The sequence below is a fragment of the Calliphora vicina genome, chromosome 2, assembly GCF_958450345.1.
Source record: "Calliphora vicina chromosome 2, idCalVici1.1, whole genome shotgun sequence".
NCBI lineage: Eukaryota > Metazoa > Arthropoda > Insecta > Diptera > Calliphoridae > Calliphora > Calliphora vicina.
Window position 1 is genome coordinate 55,005,593 of NC_088781.1, and position 23,450 is coordinate 55,029,042.

General features: G+C 29.5%; 4 protein-coding genes across 4 annotated transcripts; 3 read left to right on the forward strand and 1 right to left on the reverse strand.

The window, feature by feature from the left end:
- The first annotated feature begins 1,307 nt into the window (after positions 1-1,307).
- On the forward strand, positions 1,308-2,394 carry LOC135951431 (myb/SANT-like DNA-binding domain-containing protein 4). The gene is made up of 3 exons (XM_065501085.1): positions 1,308-1,775; positions 1,838-1,936; positions 2,022-2,394. Exons 1-3 carry the CDS (start codon positions 1,403-1,405, stop codon positions 2,375-2,377), a joined length of 828 nt encoding a protein of 275 aa, XP_065357157.1. The 5' UTR covers positions 1,308-1,402; the 3' UTR covers positions 2,378-2,394.
- Positions 2,395-5,833: 3,439 nt separating this feature from the next.
- Positions 5,834-6,854, forward strand: LOC135951451 (trypsin-1-like). The gene has a single exon (XM_065501109.1). The coding sequence runs from the start codon at positions 5,835-5,837 to the stop codon at positions 6,693-6,695; it is 861 nt and encodes a 286-aa protein (XP_065357181.1). The 5' UTR covers position 5,834; the 3' UTR covers positions 6,696-6,854.
- Positions 6,855-13,461: 6,607 nt separating this feature from the next.
- Positions 13,462-14,323, reverse strand: LOC135951286 (trypsin-1-like). The gene has a single exon (XM_065500904.1). It carries the CDS (start codon positions 14,291-14,293, stop codon positions 13,484-13,486), a length of 810 nt encoding a protein of 269 aa, XP_065356976.1. The 5' UTR covers positions 14,294-14,323; the 3' UTR covers positions 13,462-13,483.
- Positions 14,324-17,005: 2,682 nt separating this feature from the next.
- Positions 17,006-22,979, forward strand: Snx1 (sorting nexin 1). Its single transcript, XM_065500527.1, has 8 exons — positions 17,006-17,260; positions 20,131-20,252; positions 20,314-20,468; positions 20,535-20,704; positions 20,777-20,893; positions 20,969-21,412; positions 21,840-21,992; positions 22,056-22,979. Exons 1-8 carry the CDS (start codon positions 17,102-17,104, stop codon positions 22,104-22,106), a joined length of 1,371 nt encoding a protein of 456 aa, XP_065356599.1. The 5' UTR covers positions 17,006-17,101; the 3' UTR covers positions 22,107-22,979.
- The last annotated feature ends 471 nt before the right edge of the window (positions 22,980-23,450 follow it).

Below are 23,450 nucleotides of genomic sequence, written 5' to 3' on the forward strand. Positions count from 1 at the left end.
ATATGCTACGTGTGATATTGCCACTTGGTTGATCTGACCGAATAATGCAAATATTATTAGGTGGTACGAATTTATTTGTTATATGGTTGGTATTCGGATTTATGAGTTAAATTTATAAACTTTTAAGCCCAAACATATAAATAACTTTGTTTGTGCTGAGTTTACATAGTCGAAAACACAACAGTAATAGTGACTTATTTTTACATTTTTGTTAGAATTGTCGAAATTAGAGAAATCGAATTTTGATAAAATGTTTAAATAATGGAGTTGCTTTTAAAATCCATTATTTAAACATACACAAAATAGCACATGAATGCTCTTATTATAAAATTAATTTAGAAAAACCCAAGGTGCATTTAATAAGATATCATCGGGAATACATATGATTATAGAAATAGCAAGCATAGATGTCAAAATACACATATACAAAATGTTCGCCTGAACGCGTTTATTTCAAACTCCATATCGTCACCTAAAATGCAAAACAACGTATCATCAAAAAATTGGAAATCGATTTTATTATTGATTACGATTCACTACATCATATTACATATGTGTACAAAATTGTAAACTTTTACTATCAAAAATAACCAAGTTATAACCAAAATTGAATCTAAAGTATATTCAAGTACATGATTTTCTTAAACAAAATAACGTATACACTTTTAGTAATTAATTAATGAATCGTTTTTACCTTATTTTAGGTAGTATCCTAATTTTTTATTAATACATTTGTTGCAATTGAATATTTTTTGCTGTCTTTATGAAAATTTAATGAAGAACCTTTTTTAGTTTAAAAAAGTAGTTGTTAGTAATTAAAATAAAAAAACCTAAAAAATTTAAAAATGTATACATAACTGCTTTAATTTAAAATAAAAAAATATTTTTATTTTTTCATAAATATTTCAGAAAACAACAATTCATAAAAAACGTAAGCCACATAGCATAAAGTGTACTTTGAAAAATCTTCTAGTTTCAATGTAATTCAGATTTCAAAATCTCAAGTAGTTTTCATTTTATACCGTTATTTGCTTCTCCTATAATCCTATGAAAAGTGATGTTACGTTAATTTGCATTTTAGATAACGATATATAAAATATAGTGAAATCGCTTTTATTTATTTCAATTCGCCACTGCTGTCACCATGTTAAATACGCCATGGAAAACCTCTTTGTTGTACTGTCTTACCGACACTTCTCTAGATGAAAAAATCGGCAACTCTAAAAATATTAACAACGATCTGGCATAACAATTAAGTGCAATCATGTGTTGTAACCAAACAAAACAAATAAATATTGTGGGTTTAAACGACGATTAATCTCAAATTTCCTCAAATTTTTTTGTATTAAATAAACTTAAACTTTCAGTTATTTTAATTAGATTTGAAAAATACGCGCTCAAGATGCTGCCACAGAATGCAAACTTGTTTGCAAACGTGAGTGCGGAAAGAACAAAACGTAGCAGTAATTTCTCCACCAAGGAAGTCAAGTACTTGATACAACTAGTGGACAATAAAAAAGAGATCATTGAGTCTAAAAAAACGGACCGCACAACTTCGGAGGAAAAGGTTAAAGCATGGTTGGAAATTGAGGAGGAGTTTAATGCAGTTTTCGAAGACTATCGTTCTTTTAAAGTTTTAAAAACGAAATATGAAAATCTTAAGAAAAATGTCAAACGTAAATTGCCACCAAATGTATCTAACTTGAGCATATTGAAAATAATGCAATCAAGTGAGAATGCAGTAACGAATGAGCCATTATCAGATTATGAATATGGTAAGCTATACTAAATGTGATTTGTGTGTGTATTTTTTATTATTATTCATACAAATATTTAGAAATATCAGAAGATGAAAACACCTTGCACACTAGTAATGCTTCCGATGTTGACATGAAACCCCATCCGCCACTTAATGAACAAGAATTGGACGCCGCAGGTATGAATTTATATACATACCTACATAAATATATTTATTAACTATTCACTAAACATACATGACATACATGATTGCTTAATTTCAGCTGAAGAGTATGTATTTGAAACACTTCTGTTTGGAGAGGCTCCAACTTCTTCGCCAATGGTACAAAAGCCCATTATTCCAAAGCCACCTCAAGAACCACCCAAACTTCAACCTCAACCAAAGGCAGAAAAGAAAAAACCTACCATAGATGTGTGGGAGCAAGTTGCTTATAAAAAATTGAAAAAACTTGATTTAGAAATGAACGTTATTGAGGAGGAATGGAAATTAAGAAAAAGTAAATTAGAATTAGAAATTGAAAACGTAAGAATAGAAAATAGATTTAAGGAAGAAAAACTTAAACTAGAATTAGACTTACTTAAACAACAGTTGCAAAACAATAATAATAATAGCTCTTAATTATACTATTTATGTTTATTTTTACAAAAAATAACTTTAAGTTCGTTTAAAAGATTTAAATAAAATTTTAAAATTTTTGTTAATTCTTAAGCACACATTAGAGCAGGGAAGCGCAAAAAGAGAAATTGTAGTTTGTGTGCATGTATGGGTTAAAAATAAAAAAATCGCAACAACATTAGAGTGACAATCAGTTGTATGGAAAAAAATGTTTGTTAAAATTTTGAAGAGTGCCGAGTGGAATATTGTGACACTAGGCCCAAAAGTTAAATGCTGAAAATTTGAGCCAAATCGGACAACGATTTCTGGACGCGCATCGAGGTCAAAGTTCAGATATATGCAAAATTATACTATTTATATGAAATAAATAGGTGAAACTCGTTAACTTTCTGCATTGTTTTCTAGAAATATGTATGTAGATTTTTTATATTAATGAATATTACATTTAAATTTTTTTTTCGATTCTCCATTTTCAAATTTTTAAAAATTTTGTTAAACAAATTTCAGAATTTTTTGATCATCACTTTGGGATTTATTGAGCTCATAATAGGGAATAAAAATATGAAAAAATTATGTCAATACCTCTTACAGTTTTTCCGTACCTGCGATTTAAATTTTGCGATTTTCAAGAAAAACTAATTTGTTGTCCATATTTTGGCGAATGAGCCCAATTTCCTTACTGTTATAAATTTTGAGTAAAACCTCTTCATAATTTTTTTACTAAAATCGGAAAACGTTAACCTTTAAATCGTGAAGGTCAAATGTAAAATTTTTCAATATTTGGAATTTCTAATGAAAAGGTAGCGAAATGTTATATATTTTTGGGCCGATTTTAATGAAATTTTATTATAACTTTAACATTTTTTAACCAAATTTTGTAATTTATATCTCATTGCAACGATAATTACGTATATATTTAGATTTTATTGCATTCAATTGCAAAAGTTTTATTTAGTAGCAAAATTTTTAGAAAAACTGAAAAATTTGCTTTTTTTCGAATTTTGGCGATAATACATTCTGACCCAAAGGAGATATAGGGTTAATTTCCAAAAAAAAAAATTTAATGTAATATTCATTAATATAAATAAATCTACATATTTCTAGAAAACAATGCAGAAAGTTAACGAGTTTCACCGATTTATTCCATATAAATAGTAAAATTTTGCATATATCTGAACTTTGGCCTCGATGCGCGTCCAGAAATCGTTGTCCAATTTGGCTCAAATTTTCAGCACTTAACTTTTAGGCCTAGTGTCACAATATTCCACCTGACACTCTTTGAAATCTAAAAAAAAAAATCGGCTGTCACTCTAGTACACATATCTAACAGTCGTAAAGCATATTTTAATCGAAGAACATCAGGTTTATAACTTGATTTTATGTGGTACACTTTTACGCCCACTTTTTTCGACTTATCTAAAATCGGAAAACGGCTATTTGGCTAATTTGTTTTTAAATGTTCGTAGTAAAATTCGTAAGAAAAATTTATCACGTCCACTTTTTTTCGATATATCTAAAATCGCAGAACGCCTGGACCGATTTGGTTTTTTTTTAAATGTTTGCAATAGTCCACAAAAGTTTTTTACGCCCAATAATACTCTCACTAATACGTCCACTTATCAAATGCTATAAATATGTGTCCAAAGGTTTTGACATGGCATCTGGAAAATGGTTGATCGACCGCCATCTACAACATTGACCAGATTTTTTGACATGTGTCGGAATGATAAATTTGGCCGAACGCTGCTATATTCCGAAATGCCAAGATATTATATTTGGAATCAATCGTCAAAGAAATTTCAACGGCGGAAACAAGGAAACAAAGGAGCTCGATCTGTGATCACTCATATTTCTGACCAAAAATCGATTTTTTTTATAAAAACTCACAATATCTAAATTCGCTAATAACTTGGCCAATAATCGTTTAATCAAGTTCGATCTGTGATCACTCATATTTCTGACCAAAAATCGATTTTTTATATAAAAACTCAAAATATCTAAATTCGCTAATAACTTGGCCAATAAGCGTTTAATAAAGAAAAGGAGCTCGATCGGTGATCACTCATATTTCTGGCCAAAAACTCGATTTTTTATATAAAATCTCACAATATCTAAAATCGCTAATATCTTGGCCAATAAACGTGTAATCGAGAAAAGGAGCTCGATCTGTGATCACTCATATTTCTCAAAAAATCTAAATTCGCTAATATCTTGGCCAATAAGCGTTTAATCAAGTTCGATCTGTTATCACTCATATTTCTGGCCAAAAACTCGATTTTTTATATAAAACCTCACAATATCTGAAATCGCTAATAATTAGGCCAATAAGCGTTTAATCAATATTTCTGGCCAAAAATCGATTTTTTATATAAAAACTCAAAATATCTAAATTCGATAATAACTTGGCCAATAAGCGTTTAATCAAGAAAAGGAGCTCGATCTGTGATCACTCATATTTCTGACCAAAAATCGATATTTTATACAAAAACTCAAAAAATCTAAATTCGCTAATAACTTGGCCAATAAGCGTTTAATCAAGAAAAGGAGCTCGATCTGTGATCACTCATATTTCTGGCCAAAAATCGATTTTTTATATAAAAACTCAAAATATCTAAATTCGCTAATAACTTGGCCAATAAGCGTTTAATCAAGAAAAAGGGCTCGATCTGTGATCACTCATATTTCTGACAAAAACTCGATTTTTTATATAAACACTCACAATATCAAAAATCAGGACAACGTCTGTCGGGTCAGCTAATTTTAAATAAAACCTATTCAGAATATTATATTCCAGCTAATTTTAAATACAATGTTAACGCTTAAATCGTGAGGTCACAGGTAAATTGAAATATTTAGGATTTGTATGTATATCTTAAAGTTCAGCAAAAAAATGATATGCACCACAAAACTTTTCATCAAAATCTTGATTAATTTTAAGTTTTGTTGGTTTTGATGGTATAAGCAGTAAAATATTACGTACATTTTAAGAAAACTTTAACTATGTAAAACTTTTATGTCGTTTTTCTCAATATCAAATTTGTATATGTGCCAACAAAAATAATAAGCTGTCGAAACTATTTATTTTTTGCGATTGACCCACTGTCTAGTCGGTCTAATTGTGATAGCAGAACATTTTGAATGACAGTTTTTTTAAATCTTCAGATTAGCCCTAAGATCTTACAACTACTTAGGTGGAATTATTTTTAATTTTCGTATGAAATCAATAGTTTATAACAAGTTATTTAATTAAAAAAAATATTGTTAAATAATTATTAAAACAGACATTTCGAAAATAAATATATTCGTACATATTTTTATATTGTTGTATGTATTAATAATGTACTAATAACGTACGTATGTGTGTAGATATGTATTAACATTTCTTATCAATTGTTTAATACTTAATATTTGTTTTCTTGTTTATTTTTTCTTAATAAATACTACTACTGGTGAGAAAAAAATGATAAAATTTACAATCAAATTCAGTTCAGAAACTTTCGCTATGGTAAACGTACCAACGGTTTGCGTGCTAATTTTCGCATTAGCCAAATTATCATGGGGTCTAACCACCACATTGGAGCCATCCATGAAAATGGGCCGAGTAGTTGGAGGAACTAATGCTGCTGTTAATAGTGCACCATTCATAGTGTCATTCCAGCAGAGCGGCATACACTACTGTGCTGGTAGTATACTAAACAAGAATTGGGTACTTACTGCTGCCCACTGTTTGAGTTCAAAGACTCAGGTGAAGAGTACCATTTTGGTGGCTGGCAGTATTTATGTGGCTGGCACAGCATCTACAACACAAAAACGTACTATTGACCATTATGTAGCTAATGATTTGTATTTGGGAGGAACATCTCCATACGATATTGGTTTAGTTTATACCAAGACACCATTTACATGGTCAAATGCTGTCAGTGCCATTACTCTACCTTCTAGCGGTAGTACACCCACTGGCAATGCTGTTCTCTATGGTTGGGGTAGTACATCAAAAACGAATAATGCAGCATATCCATCCACATTGCAAGTGGCCACCATTCCCATCATACCCTTAAATACATGTGAATCAGCCTTGGGTCCAAAGGGCTCTGATGTGCATAATACAAATATTTGTACTGGTCCTCTTACAGGTGGCGTCGGTATATGCACCTCGGATTCAGGTGGACCTTTGATTCAGCCTAACAAAGGAAAATATGTTTTAGTTGGTATCGTATCTTGGGGTAAATTGCCTTGTGGTCAAATCAACTCGCCGTCCGTATTTGTAAAAGTTTCATCATTTATAACATGGATTACAACAAATCAAGTGATTCCCAAATGATGATCAATCATTTATAACATGGATCGTAGCAAAGCAAGTGATTTCTAATAAAACATAATTGATCAATGATTATTTGCTGAAGCACTAAATATACGTTTATAATATTATTTAACATTTATTACAAAATAAAATACTTAAATAAAACTTATCACAGAATAAGTAACAGTTACTTGTAGTGAAAATGGGCAATATTTTTATAATTAAATATTTAACTAGTTGGAAATACCTTTCACCAAATTATACTTCAAAATAAAAATTTAAATATTTTTAGGTAAACAAAATTTATTTTTTTTCCAGTTGTTTTTTTAATTTTTTCGAAAAAAAAATTTTCGAATTGTTATTTAAATTTTTTTTTTTTTTTAAATTCAAAATTTTTTTTTAATTTAAAAAATTTTTTTTTAATTTTAAAATTTTTTTTTTTCGTGACCCATTGTAGGTCCAACTTACTATGGTCTTATATACATCATTGCAAGGGTCTTTGAAATATCTGCAGTTCATTGCACTAGTTCCGCTACGTCGAATTAGTTAGCCAATGAGAACTACCACTAGTGAATTTTCAACCCACTTGCAACGTTATTGACTGGTGAATTTAGCACGGGTGTGTCATTGCAGTTGGCCGATTGGCACACTCTGCATAACACTTCAGTATTAAATTCAATAGTACAAATTCTCCAGCATTGGAGAAAAAAAAAGAAAAAATTAAATTTTTTTAAATTAAACACATAACCTCTCGTTTTGCTCTAACCACTAAACCACAGAGCTCTTATTTGTACTGCTCTCTAATTGTTATTAAGAATTACATGGGAGTCTACTCTCAATTTTTTGCATTTTCTACATCATCAGTGAGAACGAAAACACAAATAGCCACATTCAGCATTACATGTGGCCATCGAAGTGGTATATTTTAGACAATTTTATTTTTCTTGAATTTATTTTCAAAAACTTAAGACAAATATCTGACTATTGTTTATTACTGAATATGCTGGTGAAGTGTAGTGCAAATGATAACCATTTAACTACCACTTTAGCAGCCACATCGAACTAGTTAGTTGTACAAGTAGTAATATAGCTAGTGCAAGGTTTCCAATTGGCACTTTTCAAACTGCTGGGTAGATATCCATATTGTCTATATTAATGTCTTAGTAATCCAGATATAGGCCAAAAATCAAGGTTGTCCTGTTTTTTTTCCCATATCTCAGCCATTTGTGGACCGATTTTGCTGTTTTAAATAGGAAATTTCTCGACAGAATTATTGAAGATTTGGATCCCGAAGATATCTGGGGTCTTCAGAAAATTTATTTTAACAGACAGAAAGACGGACATTGCTCAATCGACTCCTCTATCTATTAGGATCCAGAATATATATACTTTATAGGGTCGGAAAATTATATTGTGGAAATTACAAACGGAATGACAAACTTATATATACCCTTCTCACTTAGGTGAAGGGTATAAAAAAATCATTCGATTAAGAACAAACATTCAGCCTTATCATGTAAGGCGTAGTCGTTTTACGACAACGACAGTTTCGTACTAGATTAAAGAAATTATTCAACCTGTTTCATTAATCTAGTACGAAACTGTCGTTGTCGTAAAACGACTACGCCTTACATGATAAGGCTGATTAAGATTTTTATATAGATTTGGTTGGTATCAATATATCAGAAATATTTATGAGATTTAAGTTATGCGAAATCCACAAAATCGTCCTACAAATGGCTGAGATATAAGCAAAAATCCACGGGATCAGGTAATTGGGCTTCAAAACGCGTATCTTATTGGATTGTGGTGTTTTTAGGGTCATTGTCATTTACCTTGCCCAGAAAAACAGACTCACACTATAATACTGCTACCGTCAAACTTGACTGTCTTTTTTTTGCACTTGAGGTATTTTTCGTGATCCCGGAATTACAGCTTTCTATGTATTTAAGTGCTATTCCCAGATAAAGTTATATAAACTGCGAAATGCCAAGAATAATACAAATTTTAATTTTCAAATTTTAGTGATTTTAAAAATCCTTATGGCGTTATATTGCAGCAAAAAGGCGATTGGCCTTTTGGGGGAATTCACCATAGAAATGTATACTGGTACGACTTCAATATCAAACCAAACTTGATTCTTGGATCGACAGTTTATTGGCCAGCACTGGAAAACGCAAACAACTTTGAGTCTCGCTCTAGCACGTGTGTGATGCTGGGCTTCGTATAACGGTTCCTCTAATCGTAAATTGGTGGAGTACTATTTATAACTCTACGTATAAACTGGTGGAGTACCGTTATAACTCTTGAATTTTATAACAAGGTTTAAGCGTACCAGCTTCATATATGAAGATACTACGAATACTACGGACTAGGAATATACTTGAATCGACATGGTATAACCTGGCAATTTGTGAGTCATTATACTTCGCCATCAAAGTTTAAATACCAAAAAGGACGGTCATGCCAAAATTTAGATATAATCAACGTGAGATGTCAAACGGATTACTCAACACCTAAACCTGTTTTCGATTCGAGTTTTCTAAGACACATATCGGAAAGAATCTATTATGACAACACTCTCCACCTTAGGGAAAATGTTATCCAGAAAGCCGGATCAAAATCGAAAGATAGAGTCGGCTGTGGAATCTTTTCAAACGAGTTGAATATACAACTGTCAATCAGGCTACCAGATAATTGTAGCATAATTCAGGCCGATGTAATGGCCATCAAAGAAAAAATCAGTATCATAGGATATTGGGTGGTCTTCGGCCGTCTTACAAATGTTCTCCCAAGACTTCCTCCTAAATTGCTCCCAAATTTTGTGGTTTTACGAAATTTTTGTATAATTTTTGAAAGTGCTGATGTATTAACTGAATAACTATGAATAGAAATCCTAGTAAATTAGTGCGGTGAGTAAATTCTCCATACTTATTTTCGTGATTTAAACCCAAGATTTGCAAGGCGCGGCTCTGGTGATAATTTCTTAAGTTGATATACAATCATAAAAAAATTACATTGGGTTAACACTAACATTACACACCTTTATGTAAATATATATTTGAAATAATAATAAAAATAAATAATTTTAATTTAAATTTATAGGTGGGAGTGTTTTTCTGTGAGTCACTGTAAAACAAAATATGTATGTTTGTAAACATATTTCAATAACTCTTGGGAGTTCTGCAATCTTGTTTTTTCTTTTGAATTATGTTTAATCAATTGAACGTTTTGAATTTTATTTAATAATGACAGCACAGTGCAAACGTAAATATGTATATCTATATATGGGCAATTCCACGAGAATGACTACCACGACTGAAACCCCAAAAACCCATGAAATTTTTTTTCAAGATGATTTGAATAAGAGAAAACACTAAAATATTACTATGTGTAAGTATTTAGTGCTTATTACAACATTTTATTGGCAAAAAGCTGACTATGTTTATTTTTTTAATTTAATTGACATATTTTAGGCTAAAATATTTCGTTTAATGTAAAAAATTAAAAGAAAACATAACATCACGATTCGAATATTTTCGCATATTTCTACATGTACCTCAAAATTACTTTCGTTTTATGTCACATACGATATACCCTTATTTCGCTCGATATTTTGGACAACAATATTTCGAAAGAACTTTTTATTATTTTCAAATATAGTACCCTCTGAATGGAACATAAAGACCAAATTATTTTTCAAATACTCTTATTTTTGCAAAATCTATTCCACTCTATAGGCGTACAAATGTCACGTACAATGATATGGAATTGCCCATATGTAGTATATTACTTTCTGTTGATAAAGGAAACGACTTAAATAATATTGATATATGTACAATATCTAAATTTAATTCTGTTTTTTATTAAAACTGTTTTTGCGTCTACAAAAAGTCTCAAATATTGATCGTCCATATACTTGCTTAACTATTCTCAAATATACCCATTGATTCTAAAGATATTAGTGAGTATTCTTACATGTCTTTCACATAATAACTAAACTATTTTCTTGCTCACATGAAAAGTTCTTTAAAACATATACTTAGTAGGAATTCTTGCGGTTTCAATGACGATATAACGGTAAAATTTTATGATCTAATGCGTATAATAAATAAATATTACGTATCCGTCTTCAGCAAATACAAACACTAACATTTGAAATACACATCCAGCCGTAACGCGAAAATATCTTAAGTGCTTAACAACAAACTTTACAGGAGAAGCATCTTTTGTGATTTTACATATCTTAATTCAAAATAAATATACGGACGATGTGTATTTAAGCTAAAATAGTTTTTGCTACAAAATTGTAACGGTAGTTGGTACACCTATTAAAATTCTACAGATTATGTAAAATATGCTAAATTATCGATTTGGAATAAAAACCGAAAATCGAATATATTGTTGGTTAAGATATTGTCGCTGTTGGGCTCAATATACACCCCCTGATCTGCGTCGATAATTGGGACCCATATATTTGCACTGTATAAAAAGAATAATAATAAAGAATAATAATATTTAATAAATTTTTTTTTAATAAAAAGCCGATATGGATATGTTTTATTTATTCCAAGAAATTCATATAAAGATATTTATTTATTTAATAAATGATAATGGGGGTAACCAAATTTAAAACAGCGGCGCAAATCAGGCTTTTTCATTTAATATCAAATGTAATTTCAAATCATTTAAATTAAGAAACAATTAAGAAAGCTAACTTTCTCAAACTTTTGATTTGATTTATACATAACACTGTGCTCGAATTAGCCATTTTTTATGTCAAGCGGGGCACCCGGCGGGTTAAGCTAATTCGAGTACGCTGAAATTTAGAAAAATTTTTAAAACGGCATACAAATTTGAAAATGCAGCTACTAACAAAGTAAAGCAAGCTCTAAATGATTAAATGATTTATGTCTATGTGAAACTTATTTCTGTAGGGTATTAATACCCTACACTAATGTAAATGAGTAAATGAGCAAAAACCTTTTACATTTAAAATTTCAATAATTTGTTTTTGTGAATGATTTTCCGAAGTGGGCGTTATATGGGAGCTATGACTGCTTTATTAAAATATAAAACTAAAAGAGATCACGAGAAAATATCCATTGAAATAAAATTGTACGCTCAATATAGTAGAGAATGTAAAAATAAGAAAATAAGTCGTTACAGTACCGTTTTCAATGGTTACTCTCATTAATAAAGTTGCTGTCATTTTTTATATAGTGGTTTTAATTGCTTGTTTTCACAATATCGAATGAAAGATTTCGTTCGCATTCAAAGCGAAAGAAAACTAATTCGTTCATATAAACATGAAGTTAGGGAATCCAAAATCAGCTTTCCTTCGCTTAGAATGCGAACGAAATCTTTCATTCGATATTGTGAAACAGGCTATAATTGTGCAAGTCGCACTTGATCAACAAGGGGGTATTAACTAGTAAAAAACAGTAAAAAACTGTTTGTTGTTACATTTTAAGAGAATTTGAAAATCCAATTTTCCAATTATTGCAAAAAAAATCTGTTTTTTGAGTTAATACCATTTCAAAACCGTATCAACTCAAAATACAACCAAATATAAATAAAACAATTTGCTTATTTTTAAAATTTAGATGAATGTATGAAATATGGAATAACCAAATTTTCAACATGTATTTTGAAGAAAATAAAAACATTTTATCGTGACTAAGTCTTTCCTGTTTTCATCACACAAATTAAGTGGAAACTGGAATCTTCAAAATCTGTTTTTTCAAATTGTCCCTGACTTTATTTTCTACAGGTTGTGAATCATTTTCAGAATCGAAATCCCTTACAATGAAGGCTTTATTAATCGTGGATAATACACAAAGCCATCCTCCAGAAGATCAATTAGTAAAAACTACTAAAAATATACAAATTTGGACGATATCTGTGATCACCCATATTTCTGGCTAAAAATAGATTTTTATGTAAAAACTCACAATATTCGCTAATAACTTGGCCAATTAGCGTTCAATCAAGAAAAGGAGCTCGATCTGTGATCACTCATATTTCTGGCCAAAAATCGATTTTTTATAAAAACTCACAATATCTAAATTCGCTAATAACTTGGCCAATAAGCGTTTAATCAAGAAAAGGAGCTCGATCTGTGATCACTCATATTTCTGGCCAAAAATCGATTTTTTATATAAAAACTCAAAATATCGAAATTCGCTAATAACTTGGCCAATAAGCGTTTAATCAAGAAAATTAACACGATCTATTATCACTCATATTTCTGGCCAAAAATCGATTTTTTATATAAAAACTCAAAATATCTAAATTCGCTAATAACTTGGTCAATAATCGTTTAATCAAGAAAAAGAGCTCGATCTGTGATCACTCATATTTCTGGCCAAAAATCGATTTTATATATAAAAACTCAAAATATCTAAATTCTCAAACATAACCCAAACCTATATGAATAAAAATTATCAGTCAACAATAGGTTTTTTTTTCTTTTTAACTATTTTTACCCATTTCAAACCGCTTCTCACAAATTCACAAATCAAACACAAGCATTTTTTTTAATTTGGACAGGACAACATTTGTCGGGTCAGCTAGTTAAATAATAAATAATTGAGCTTAAAGTTAATAAAAATTAATCATTACCTTAATTTTAAACAAATGACTAATGAAATCATAAATGTTTTTCCGAAATATAGTATTTCCGGAACGATCTTTGTTAGGACAAATATGAACCGAATATTGATTTTATCTATTCAGTTTGTTGAAAAGTTTAATATTTATTTAAGATCTGTAAGATAAATACAAATATTATGTTTTTCTGGATGTTTTCAACTGGATGTTACAACTTGATTTGCAGTTATCCATGAAATAAACGACGAAACCTGAACATATACCGACGGAGAATTGTCCTGACCACAAGGTATTTTTCCCCAAGATACGATACCTATTAAAACATTCTCTCCATTTGCACTTTGTACTAGGGGACCACCAGAATCTGAAGTGCAAATGCCAATACCACCGGTAAGTGGCCCAGTGCATAGATTTGTGTCATGCACATTAGCTCCTTGACTGCCCAAAGCTGATTCACAAGAACTTTGTGATATAATTGACACCGTTGCTACTTTTAATGTTGAAGGATAATCGGGGGTACTGGTTGTTGAAATACTACCCCAACCATAAAGTAAAGCATTGCCTGTGGGTGTAGTACCACTGGCTGGTAGGGTAATAGGCGCTACTGCATTTGACCATGTGAATGCTTGGGATGTGTAGACCAAACCGATATCATACGGTGAAGTTCCACCCAAATATAAATCGTTTACAACATAATTATCAATTGAACGTGTTTGTACAGTTGAAGCGGTATCAGCCAAATTTACACTTCCAGCTACAAGAGTTGTGGCCAACACCTGAGCTTTCGAACTTAGGCAATGTGCCGCTGTAACAATCCAATTAGCATTAAGAATACTTCCACCACAATAGTGTACACCAGCTTGTTGGAAAGACACTATAAATGGTGCACTATTAACTGCAGCATTTGTACCACCTACTACACGTAACTCCTGTGTGGACGCATACGAAATGTCCGTTAATATCAAAATACAAGCTACTAAATATATGAATATCTGTCCGATAGACATGACGAAAACTTTGAAACTGTTTATGTTTTTGTTAAATTTGTAAATATATCGTAAATATTTTTATTAGTTTAGATTTAAGTGGGTATTTTTTATTAGAACACAATAGAAATTAATTGAATTTATCAATTGATAAGAATATAATAATAAGTATAAAGAAGAAAGTAATAAATATCATTTAATATATCTGAAAGAATAATAACATACTATATATTTCAATTTCATTTGACAACAACTTACATTTTAATACCCTCTTCTCAGTTTCTGATAAGCATGTCAACTAATCACGTATTAAAAATGTACACATATCTGGGAAACATTGAAGCACACCTACTACAAACTTGTTGTTTCAATTCCGGCATTCCGGGGATTTTCATTTGGGGATTTTCTTGTGAATAAAATATAACAATTCTTTGATCTTGAATTATAGCAAAAATGCTATAATACATGGGAATTTTTAATTAGCATTGAAATTTCAGTGCAATTACCTGGAACAATGTAAAAAATCTTCATTTGCAGTCTCAAATTTTTGTTCTTGAATATGTATATGGTATCTACTAGAAGAGATATATAAAAAACTTTGTTATATCTATGAATTATCTCTTATAGTTTACGAGATATTCGCATTTCAAAATTTAAATTTTAGGTTTTTTAGTCTGGTTTTTTGCTATCTATCCTGTTTTGTTTGAAATATAATTTTTTTAATTAACATCAGAAAAATCATTGGAAAAAGACGAAATGCGCAAATAGGTTTTGATTTTAGAACTATAGTTTAATAGAATTTTCCGTAGATTTCGTTTCTGCTATACGATATTTTATTTTTTGATCGTCCATACAATTTGACCCAGCCTAATTAATATCTTATTTTTTCCACTAGTGTCATTATCCCCAAGTCTTGACATTTTATTAAAATCAGACTATCCGTTTAGAAGTTACAGATTTAGTTACACTTTTTCAAATTCCTCCACTGTTCTCAAAAAAATTTCTCATTAACCCGACCTTACCTCTGACATCAAGAAACACAAAAGACTTGCGCAACTAATTGCCTAATGTGAAATAACATAAAAAATAAGAATGAAGAACCATGAAGAAAAACTATACAAATATTATTGTATCACTTTGGAAAATGAACATGTTTTGATTCTAAATGTTTCCTGAGTTGGACATAACAATCAGCACTTCATTCTTTTGTTTTAATTTTGGGATATTTTATTAAATTTTTACCTTTTAAAAACTGTGGTTTATTTCCTTTAAATAAACCGGATACTTTTGATTGCAAATAAAAACAGTTTTGTAATTTTAAAAAAGTAACAACTCTTTATATACATATCGTACTCGTTCAACAATACTATAATCAAATTGTTTTATTTAAATTTGGTTGTATTTTGAGTTGATACTGTTTTGTTGATAAAATAATACAAAAAAATATCGAGAAGTTCCAGAAAAATGGTAGTAACTCAAAAAATAGATTTATGTAAATATATTTTCAAATGGAAGTTGCTTACTATTCGGATTTCAAATTCTCTTAAAATATAATCACAAACAGTTTTTGCCCTCTACTGAAAATTTTAAAATTTTGAGTTAATACAGTATTGTTGAACGAGTACGATATGTATTTTAATTTACAGAACATTTTAATTTGTCACTATTTGTTTTTATACAAATACACGTTTATAATTCACAATAATACACACACTTAAATTACATTTTAAAATGTACAAGACAGTTGATGTTAACTCTAACACTTCTAGTAGCTTCATGAACGATCTTAACGGACAAAACTAGAATATTCGAATATAGCAGCTTAAACATTTAGTGTTGCCATACTCACAATCGACTTTTTCCTGAAAAAAGTCGAAATCGACTTTTTGGCCGGAAAAAAGTCGAACAATCGATTATGTTAACTCAAAAGTCGAATAGTCGATAAAAGTCGAAAATAGTCGATAAAAGTCTAAAACTGTCGAATAGTCGATAATAGTAATAGGGTTCAATAAGTCGATTGTTCGAACAAAAAAAATATTTAATTGCAACATTATACTAAAACTATTGCAATTTGGTACACTTGCATTTTTTGTAGTGTTTGCTAATAAATGAAATAATAAATATATGTTTATAAAATAAAACTTTTTTCTACACAAAATTCTTACAACTATTATCGCCTTGATAAATTTCATTTTTATTGCTAAACATTACAAAAGGCGCATCAATAAATGTAAAAACCATGTATTTTTTACAAGAAATGGTAAAAAGTTGAAAAAAGTCGATTAACTAAAAAGTCGAAAGTTCGAAAAGTCGACTTTTCATAAATTACCAAAAGTCGAAAGTTCGAAAAGTCGACTTTTTAAAAAACGGAAAATTCGAAAAGTTGACTTTTTGTTTAAGCTATAGAACCCTACTATCAACATTGTTGATAAATATAAGCTTCTACTAATGGACATGTTTATAAATATGATGAATGTTGCAAGCAGTCGTTACAGACCGCTAAATTTAAAATTGATAGTGCTATTTCGTTACAATATTTATTTACAATGAATTTCAAACCCTGATTTTTATCCCGCTTCAAAATCGCTATATATGCTATGAAAAAAATCGCTGAGTAACTGACTGTTGCTAACCATTTCTTTTGAATGGTAATAATTAATAACTAAAAGAAGAAGCATTTTTCTTATATGTGAATTGGAAAAATTGCACTTTTGTGTTTTTTTTGTGTGTGCCTATAAATAATTATTAAAAAAAGAAAAAATAGTAAAGAAAAAAATAATCTTATAATATATTCCATCAGTAAGAACAAAAATTTAACAAAATCTTAACATGTCTATGGAAGCTGTCGATGATATGCAACGTGAATTTGCTGATGTAGATATAAATAACGGAGACTCGAACAATGAAGACGAAGAACAGGATGAGGAGGAGGAAGTGCCATCGCCGGCGGTGGGCAATAACAATGGATTAAATCAAAACGTCATACATGTAAGTGGACAAGTAACAAGTTGATTAAACTACAATATCAATAAAAAAATGTATTTACGGGTTAAAAATAGTAATATTTATTATGTTTACAGCTTGCGTGTCACTTTCCAAAATCATTATTATTTTTCTCATTATTATCATCATGAAAAATATATTCTAATTGTTTCACTAAATAATGGGCGGTGTCTTAAATGTAAAAATATACTAATATTTCTGCTTGCGGTTTTTTTGTGAGCTAATAATCATTTGTTTGAGGTTTATCTTTATTTTTTGTTTATATTATGCTGGTATAAATTTTGTGTAATATTTACTGCTTATTTTTATTGTAATTATTCTTTTTTTTTTACTGATTAGTTAAAATACATACTTATTTTAAATGTATAGGTTTTAATGATTTGAGTTTTAAATAACGGGTACCACTGGTTGCTGCTTATCAGAGACAAGCTTGACTAGAATAAGCTTTTTCTATAAGCGTAGTAAATTTTGCAATTTGTGCAGAATTTCACATTTTTATTTCTTTGTATTATTGTACATATTTTTATGTTTCTATTGTTGTTTTTGTTGTGATTACAATATTTGCAGGTCATATCATATCAAAATAAAATAAAAATTATCAATTGATCATGAAAACCGTTACTCATACGCATTTTACTATACATAAAACATACCCAGCAAACATTGAGTATTTAATAACACTGTCCAACAGCATTTTTGGAACAGAATAGTGAACGTATAAGTCTGAAAGGGCATGTTGAGTCGTATCATTTTAGTAGAATAAACTTGTAGTTGAGCTGATCTGATCTGAGTTTTTTTATAGTGGGTAAAATGTTTAATTTTTTGATCGAAGGGAGCATTATACTAAATGAAAAAAATGTAAGTTAACGTCTGGAATTTTATGGGTATCATCTTTGTGGAATATCTTAATCCTTTAGCTGCTCTCTTTAGTTTGATCATTTTTTAAATAAAATCAAAAAATCCTTTCAAAAAGCACATTTAAGGATTAAAATATTCTACGAAAATTTTTGCCGAAAGATACAAAAGTTGTAAATAAAGATCTTTACGCTTAATTAGCAAAATTACATGCCACATTTTCACAAAACAGCAAATACTTTTTTGATTTTTTCGAAAAATTGGCCCCTAAATAGTGGAGCAAGAGGGTTAAGATCTTCCACAAAAATGATCCCCATAAAATTCCACAATATAAATAACTCTGACAATAAAATTGTCTCAGACATTAATTTAAAACATCTATTTTCATTTAGTATAATTCTCCCTTCGATCAAAAAATTAAAACTTTGACCCACTATAAAAAAAGTGGACTATAAGTTTATTCTACACAAAATGACCTTTCAGAATTATAGAGTCGCTATTATGTTCCAATCAAAAAGTTTTAATTTGTTGGATTAGTGATTAACAATACAATGGAAAATCATAAATTTCTTTTTACAAAAATTGCAAGTGTCCCTTTTATGATTTAGATAGTTTTCTATGGGATTGAGATCTAGCGATTAGGTAGGCCACTTCAAAAAAGTGTTTGGGATCATTGTCTTGCTGGAATCTTCAAAGTAGAGCATATTTTCCTCATCGTATTAATATTTATCATTGTTGGTTTATTGCTTCAACTCAGCTTTAAAATTGTTTATTATTTTGGTTTTTAAATTATCGCAAATCTTGACTATCCATTTACTATATTTTCTAACTATTTTAAACTTATTGTGAGAACACTAATTATCAAAATAAAATAAATATTGAAATAACGACAAAACCTGAGGATTTCCATAAAAATTATCAAAATTAATATTGATATAAAGGTTATTATAACAACAGTGGAACAAAAGCACATAAGATTAGGAACATTTTATTTTGAAAATAATTTGGAAGCTCGTAAACACGATTGGAGATATCTTAATGAACAGTCAGTGCTGAGGTGTTTTTGAGTGGATTTGTATTTACATGGACTCGTAATTGGGGCTAGTGGGAGGTCCCCAAAGATGCCCACATCGAGCCTACAACATTTTAAAAAAATTACCAAAAATTCAGTTCTTATCCGAATGTCAAGAAATTTTATATTTAGATAGTTGACAAATGTCTACAAAAATCTCTTTTAGATCAATTTTTTTTACAAAATTTACCGTCGACTATTTTTCAGTTATTTTGATGTGAAGGACCAAAAAAATTTTTGTTGAACATTTTGTTTTGATCTATTGTTTAGCAATGAAAACTTTCAAACACAAAAAATTTAAAAAGTTTTTTAAAAAAATATTTTTATTTACAATTTTTTTTTTCACCAAAAATTTTTTTACTAAAATTGTTTTGCAAAAAAACTTTTTTTAGTCAAAACTTTTTTACAAAATATTTTTATTTTCAACAATTTTTTTTTTTCACCAAAATTTTTTTTTACTAAAATTTTAGAAAAAAAAAATATAAGATTGGGATTGGGAATATAAGATTGGACACAGCCGAATATAGAACTCTTGCATCTTTTTTAAAAGTTTAGATAATATGAGTTTAAAAATAAACAGTTTCTATCAAAATTTAATGAATTATATTAAATATTCTGAATTCTGAATTTTACTTCATATAGCTCTATAAATTTCCCAAGTTTTAATTATGCTTACTGGGTTGTACTCATTGCATTAATTATATGGTATCTTATCATCATTGTCAAAAATATATCAACGTAAATACATGAGTCATTAATCCCAGTAATTTATTTGTACAATTGTTAAAAAAAACCCGCTAAATATACACACCAACTTCAAAAGGTCAAAAAATTCAATTCCAAACACCTTTGCAGGTTTTGTTTTGTGTTAAAACGAAATTTACTTGCAGCCCTATGTAATGCATATTTTATTTAATATTTTTTTCAGCGTCGCATATCATCCAGTAATATGCAGGATGTTCTCTCCGATAATGGAGATTATTACATAGAAATAACCATATCGGAACCTCAAAAAGTGGGTGATGGCATGGGTTCTTATTTGACTTACAAGTAAGTACACATTACCACAACAAAGGTATCAATAGCTAATTTGGAATATTATCTTCATTAGAGTGACAACAAAAACCAACATTCCAAAATATAAACGTACAGAGTTTACAACCTTAAGACGTTTCAGTGATTTCTTAGGCATTCACTCGCTGTTGGCCAGTAAATATATAAAATTAGGAAAAATTGTGCCTCCTGCACCCTCTAAAAATATATTCGGTAGGTTTTTCTAAGATTTTTAAAAAGCTTAACAACATAATCATTTATAAATTTAATTTATTAAAGGTTCAACTAAAGTCAAAATGAGTCCCCAACAAAGTGAACCGGGAAATGGCACAAACTTGGAATGGGTGGAACAACGTAGAGCGGCTTTAGAACGTTACATCAATCGTACGGCACAACATCCAGTTTTAAGAGTTGATTTAGATTTTATTAATTTCTTAGAAAGTGATCAAGTAGGTTGACTTTTTTTAAAGCTTTTCTAAACATTTAAATAATTACTGAAATAATTGATTTGATTCGCCAAGGAATTACCTCGCGCTGTTAATACAGCCGCTCTTAGCGGAGCAGCAGTTGTACGTTTGTTTAATAAAGTTGGTGAGACTGTTAATAAAATTACCTATAAAATGGATGAAAATGATCCCGTAAGTGTTTTAGTTTAAACGCTGCTTTTACCCATTTCTAATGGTTTATTTATATTTACATTATTTTATTTCAAGTGGTTTGATGAGAAAATAACCGAAGTTGAAAATCTTGATGGTCATTTACAAAAATTACATTCCGCTTTAAAATCGTTGGTAACTACACGCAAAGAATTGGCAAATCTTACTGGTCTTGTAGCAAAATCTGCTGCCATGCTTAGTACTTGTGAAGAACATACTGGCCTGTCGAGAGCCCTTTCAAATTTGGCCGATGTTGAGGAGAAAATTGAAATCTTACGTTCGGAACAATCAAATTCCGATTATTATATATTATCGGAATTTATTAAAGACTACTTGGGATTATTTACGGCCATTAAGTCGGTGTTTCATGAACGTGTTAAAGTTTTTCAGAACTGGCAACATGCCCAAATGCAATTGTCCAAGAGACGTGAAAATCGCGGTCGTTATGAGTTAAACAATCGTACAGATAAATTAGAACAGGCTCAAGTGGAAGTGGAAGAGGTGAGTTGGGAACTTATTCATTCAATTACTTAATTATTTATTGGCTTTTGTTAACATATTGGGACAATATAGACAAACCATATTTGGAACAAACGTTTTTCTATATAGAACGAGGTTTGGGACAAACGTTTTTCTATATAGAACGAGGTTTGGGACAAACGTTTTTCTATATAGAACGAGGTTTGGGACAAACGTTTTTCTATATAGAACGAGGTTTGGGACAAACTTTTTTCTACATAGAACGAGGTTTGGGACAAACGTTTTTCTACATAGAACGAGGTTTGGGACAAACGTTTTTCTACATAGAACGAGGTTTGGGACAAACGTTTTTCTACATAGAACGAGGTTTGGGACAAACGTTTTTCTATAAGAGACGAAAAGTTTCTGAGACATAAAAATTGTATAATAATTAAAATCTTCATTTCAGTGGCAAGTTAAAGTGCAACGTTGTCAACAACAGTTTGAAGAGATTTCCGAAGAAATTAAAAAAGAAATGGAACGTTTCGAAATTCATCGAATAAAAGACTTTAAGGCCAATATGATAAAATATATTGAAGATCAAATGGCACATCAGCAGCAAGTAAGTTTGTTTGGCATAATAACAAAAGCTTGTACTAATTAAACGTATTTCCTTCATTTTTAGATAATTACTTATTGGGAATCTTTTGTGCCCAGTGCTCGTGAAATTGTTTAAGAACAAACAAAGTCAAACAATGCGCATTTTCCTTCCTTAATTTCATGCATTTCATGTTTATTGCTATTTTGAAATTTGTATCTCACTCACACAAAAAGCTTGTTATAATAATTGTTTATTTTAAAGCTGGGACCAAATGCGTTTAAAACAACAAAACAATAAACCTAAAAAGAGACTTTGTTTACTCCTGCTTACGAAAATGCAGCTGCAAGGAATGTTTACTATAAAATATTCTTAAATTTGACTATGTCCATGATTCTCTTAAAAAAAACGAAGTAATTTTTTCAACTGTCGCTGTTAAGTTTACCTCAAAATAAGTTTATTTTCAATTATTTTGCTTAAAAAAAATGATATGTATACATATATTCAACGTTCCATTATTTTATTTCCTTTTTTTGTATTTAAACAAATTATTATTATATTATTTTCTTTTAAACCTATGTATTTAACTTTTAAAGTGTTTTTTTTTTGCTTTATAGTCTGCATTGTTTTTTATATTATTATTTTTAGCAAAATACTTTCAAAGTGTGTAATTGTTAAAATTAAAATTGGTATTAATAAAACAAACAAAATATTAAAATTAAAATTGCCTTCACATCGTACATTTTATAACAGTTACGTTTACATCAGTAATTTAAAATTAAAAAAAAAAACAAAAAACAAATCGAAAGTAAAGAATATTTAATAATTCATCTTTACATACACACATCCATATATATTTGGCTTTATTAATTTATGTAAAACAAACAAAATTAAAATATTGTATTATTTTCAAAATAAAAAATAATAAATTATGTATTTGAAATAAAGAAACGAACTTTGTATAAAATAAAATACAAAATAAAATGTAAATAATGTTAAACACAATAATAATTTTCTTCGAGTTTAATGGATAAGATCATAGAGATAATTTTCTAGATCATGGAATAAATATATGAACATAAATATATTTTTGAAAATTCGGAATTTTAATTTGCACGACAAATCTTTACTTTAGAGCGAAATATAATACGAGAACCGATTCATTAGATTTTATATTTTCTATTACTATTGACTTAAGCATTTAAATGTTATCGGGAACAAAATATGTATGTATAATGGAAAGTACGAACAATATTTTTTTCAACACCAATTTCATACTTCTTGGTCCTTTTTGCATTCAATAGACGACAGACGGTCGGATATAGATAAGATGAACATTTTGTTCTAAATTGTTTTAAAACATTGAAACTTTCCTGATCAAGAGAGAATATTCGTGCAAAATTTCGTGGCAACAACAGACATACGGACATAGCTAGATCTTAGAATTTTATAAGGACCCATAATATGCATACAGAGAGTAAC

Bases quoted from the DNA above. Each gene is read 5' to 3' on its own strand.
- LOC135951286 (XM_065500904.1), bottom strand. From the start codon at position 14,293: ATGTCTATCGGACAGATATTCATATATTTAGTAGCTTGTATTTTGATA.
- LOC135951451 (XM_065501109.1), top strand. From the start codon at position 5,835: ATGATAAAATTTACAATCAAATTCAGTTCAGAAACTTTCGCTATGGTA.
- LOC135951431 (XM_065501085.1), top strand. From the start codon at position 1,403: ATGCTGCCACAGAATGCAAACTTGTTTGCAAACGTGAGTGCGGAAAGA. The intron at 1,776-1,837 runs GTAAGCTATACT...ACAAATATTTAG, and splicing joins ATTATCAGATTATGAATATG to AAATATCAGAAGATGAAAAC. The intron at 1,937-2,021 runs GTATGAATTTAT...GCTTAATTTCAG, and splicing joins ACAAGAATTGGACGCCGCAG to CTGAAGAGTATGTATTTGAA.
- Snx1 (XM_065500527.1), top strand. From the start codon at position 17,102: ATGTCTATGGAAGCTGTCGATGATATGCAACGTGAATTTGCTGATGTA. The intron at 17,261-20,130 runs GTAAGTGGACAA...TATTTTTTTCAG, and splicing joins TAAATCAAAACGTCATACAT to CGTCGCATATCATCCAGTAA. The intron at 21,993-22,055 runs GTAAGTTTGTTT...CTTCATTTTTAG, and splicing joins AAATGGCACATCAGCAGCAA to ATAATTACTTATTGGGAATC.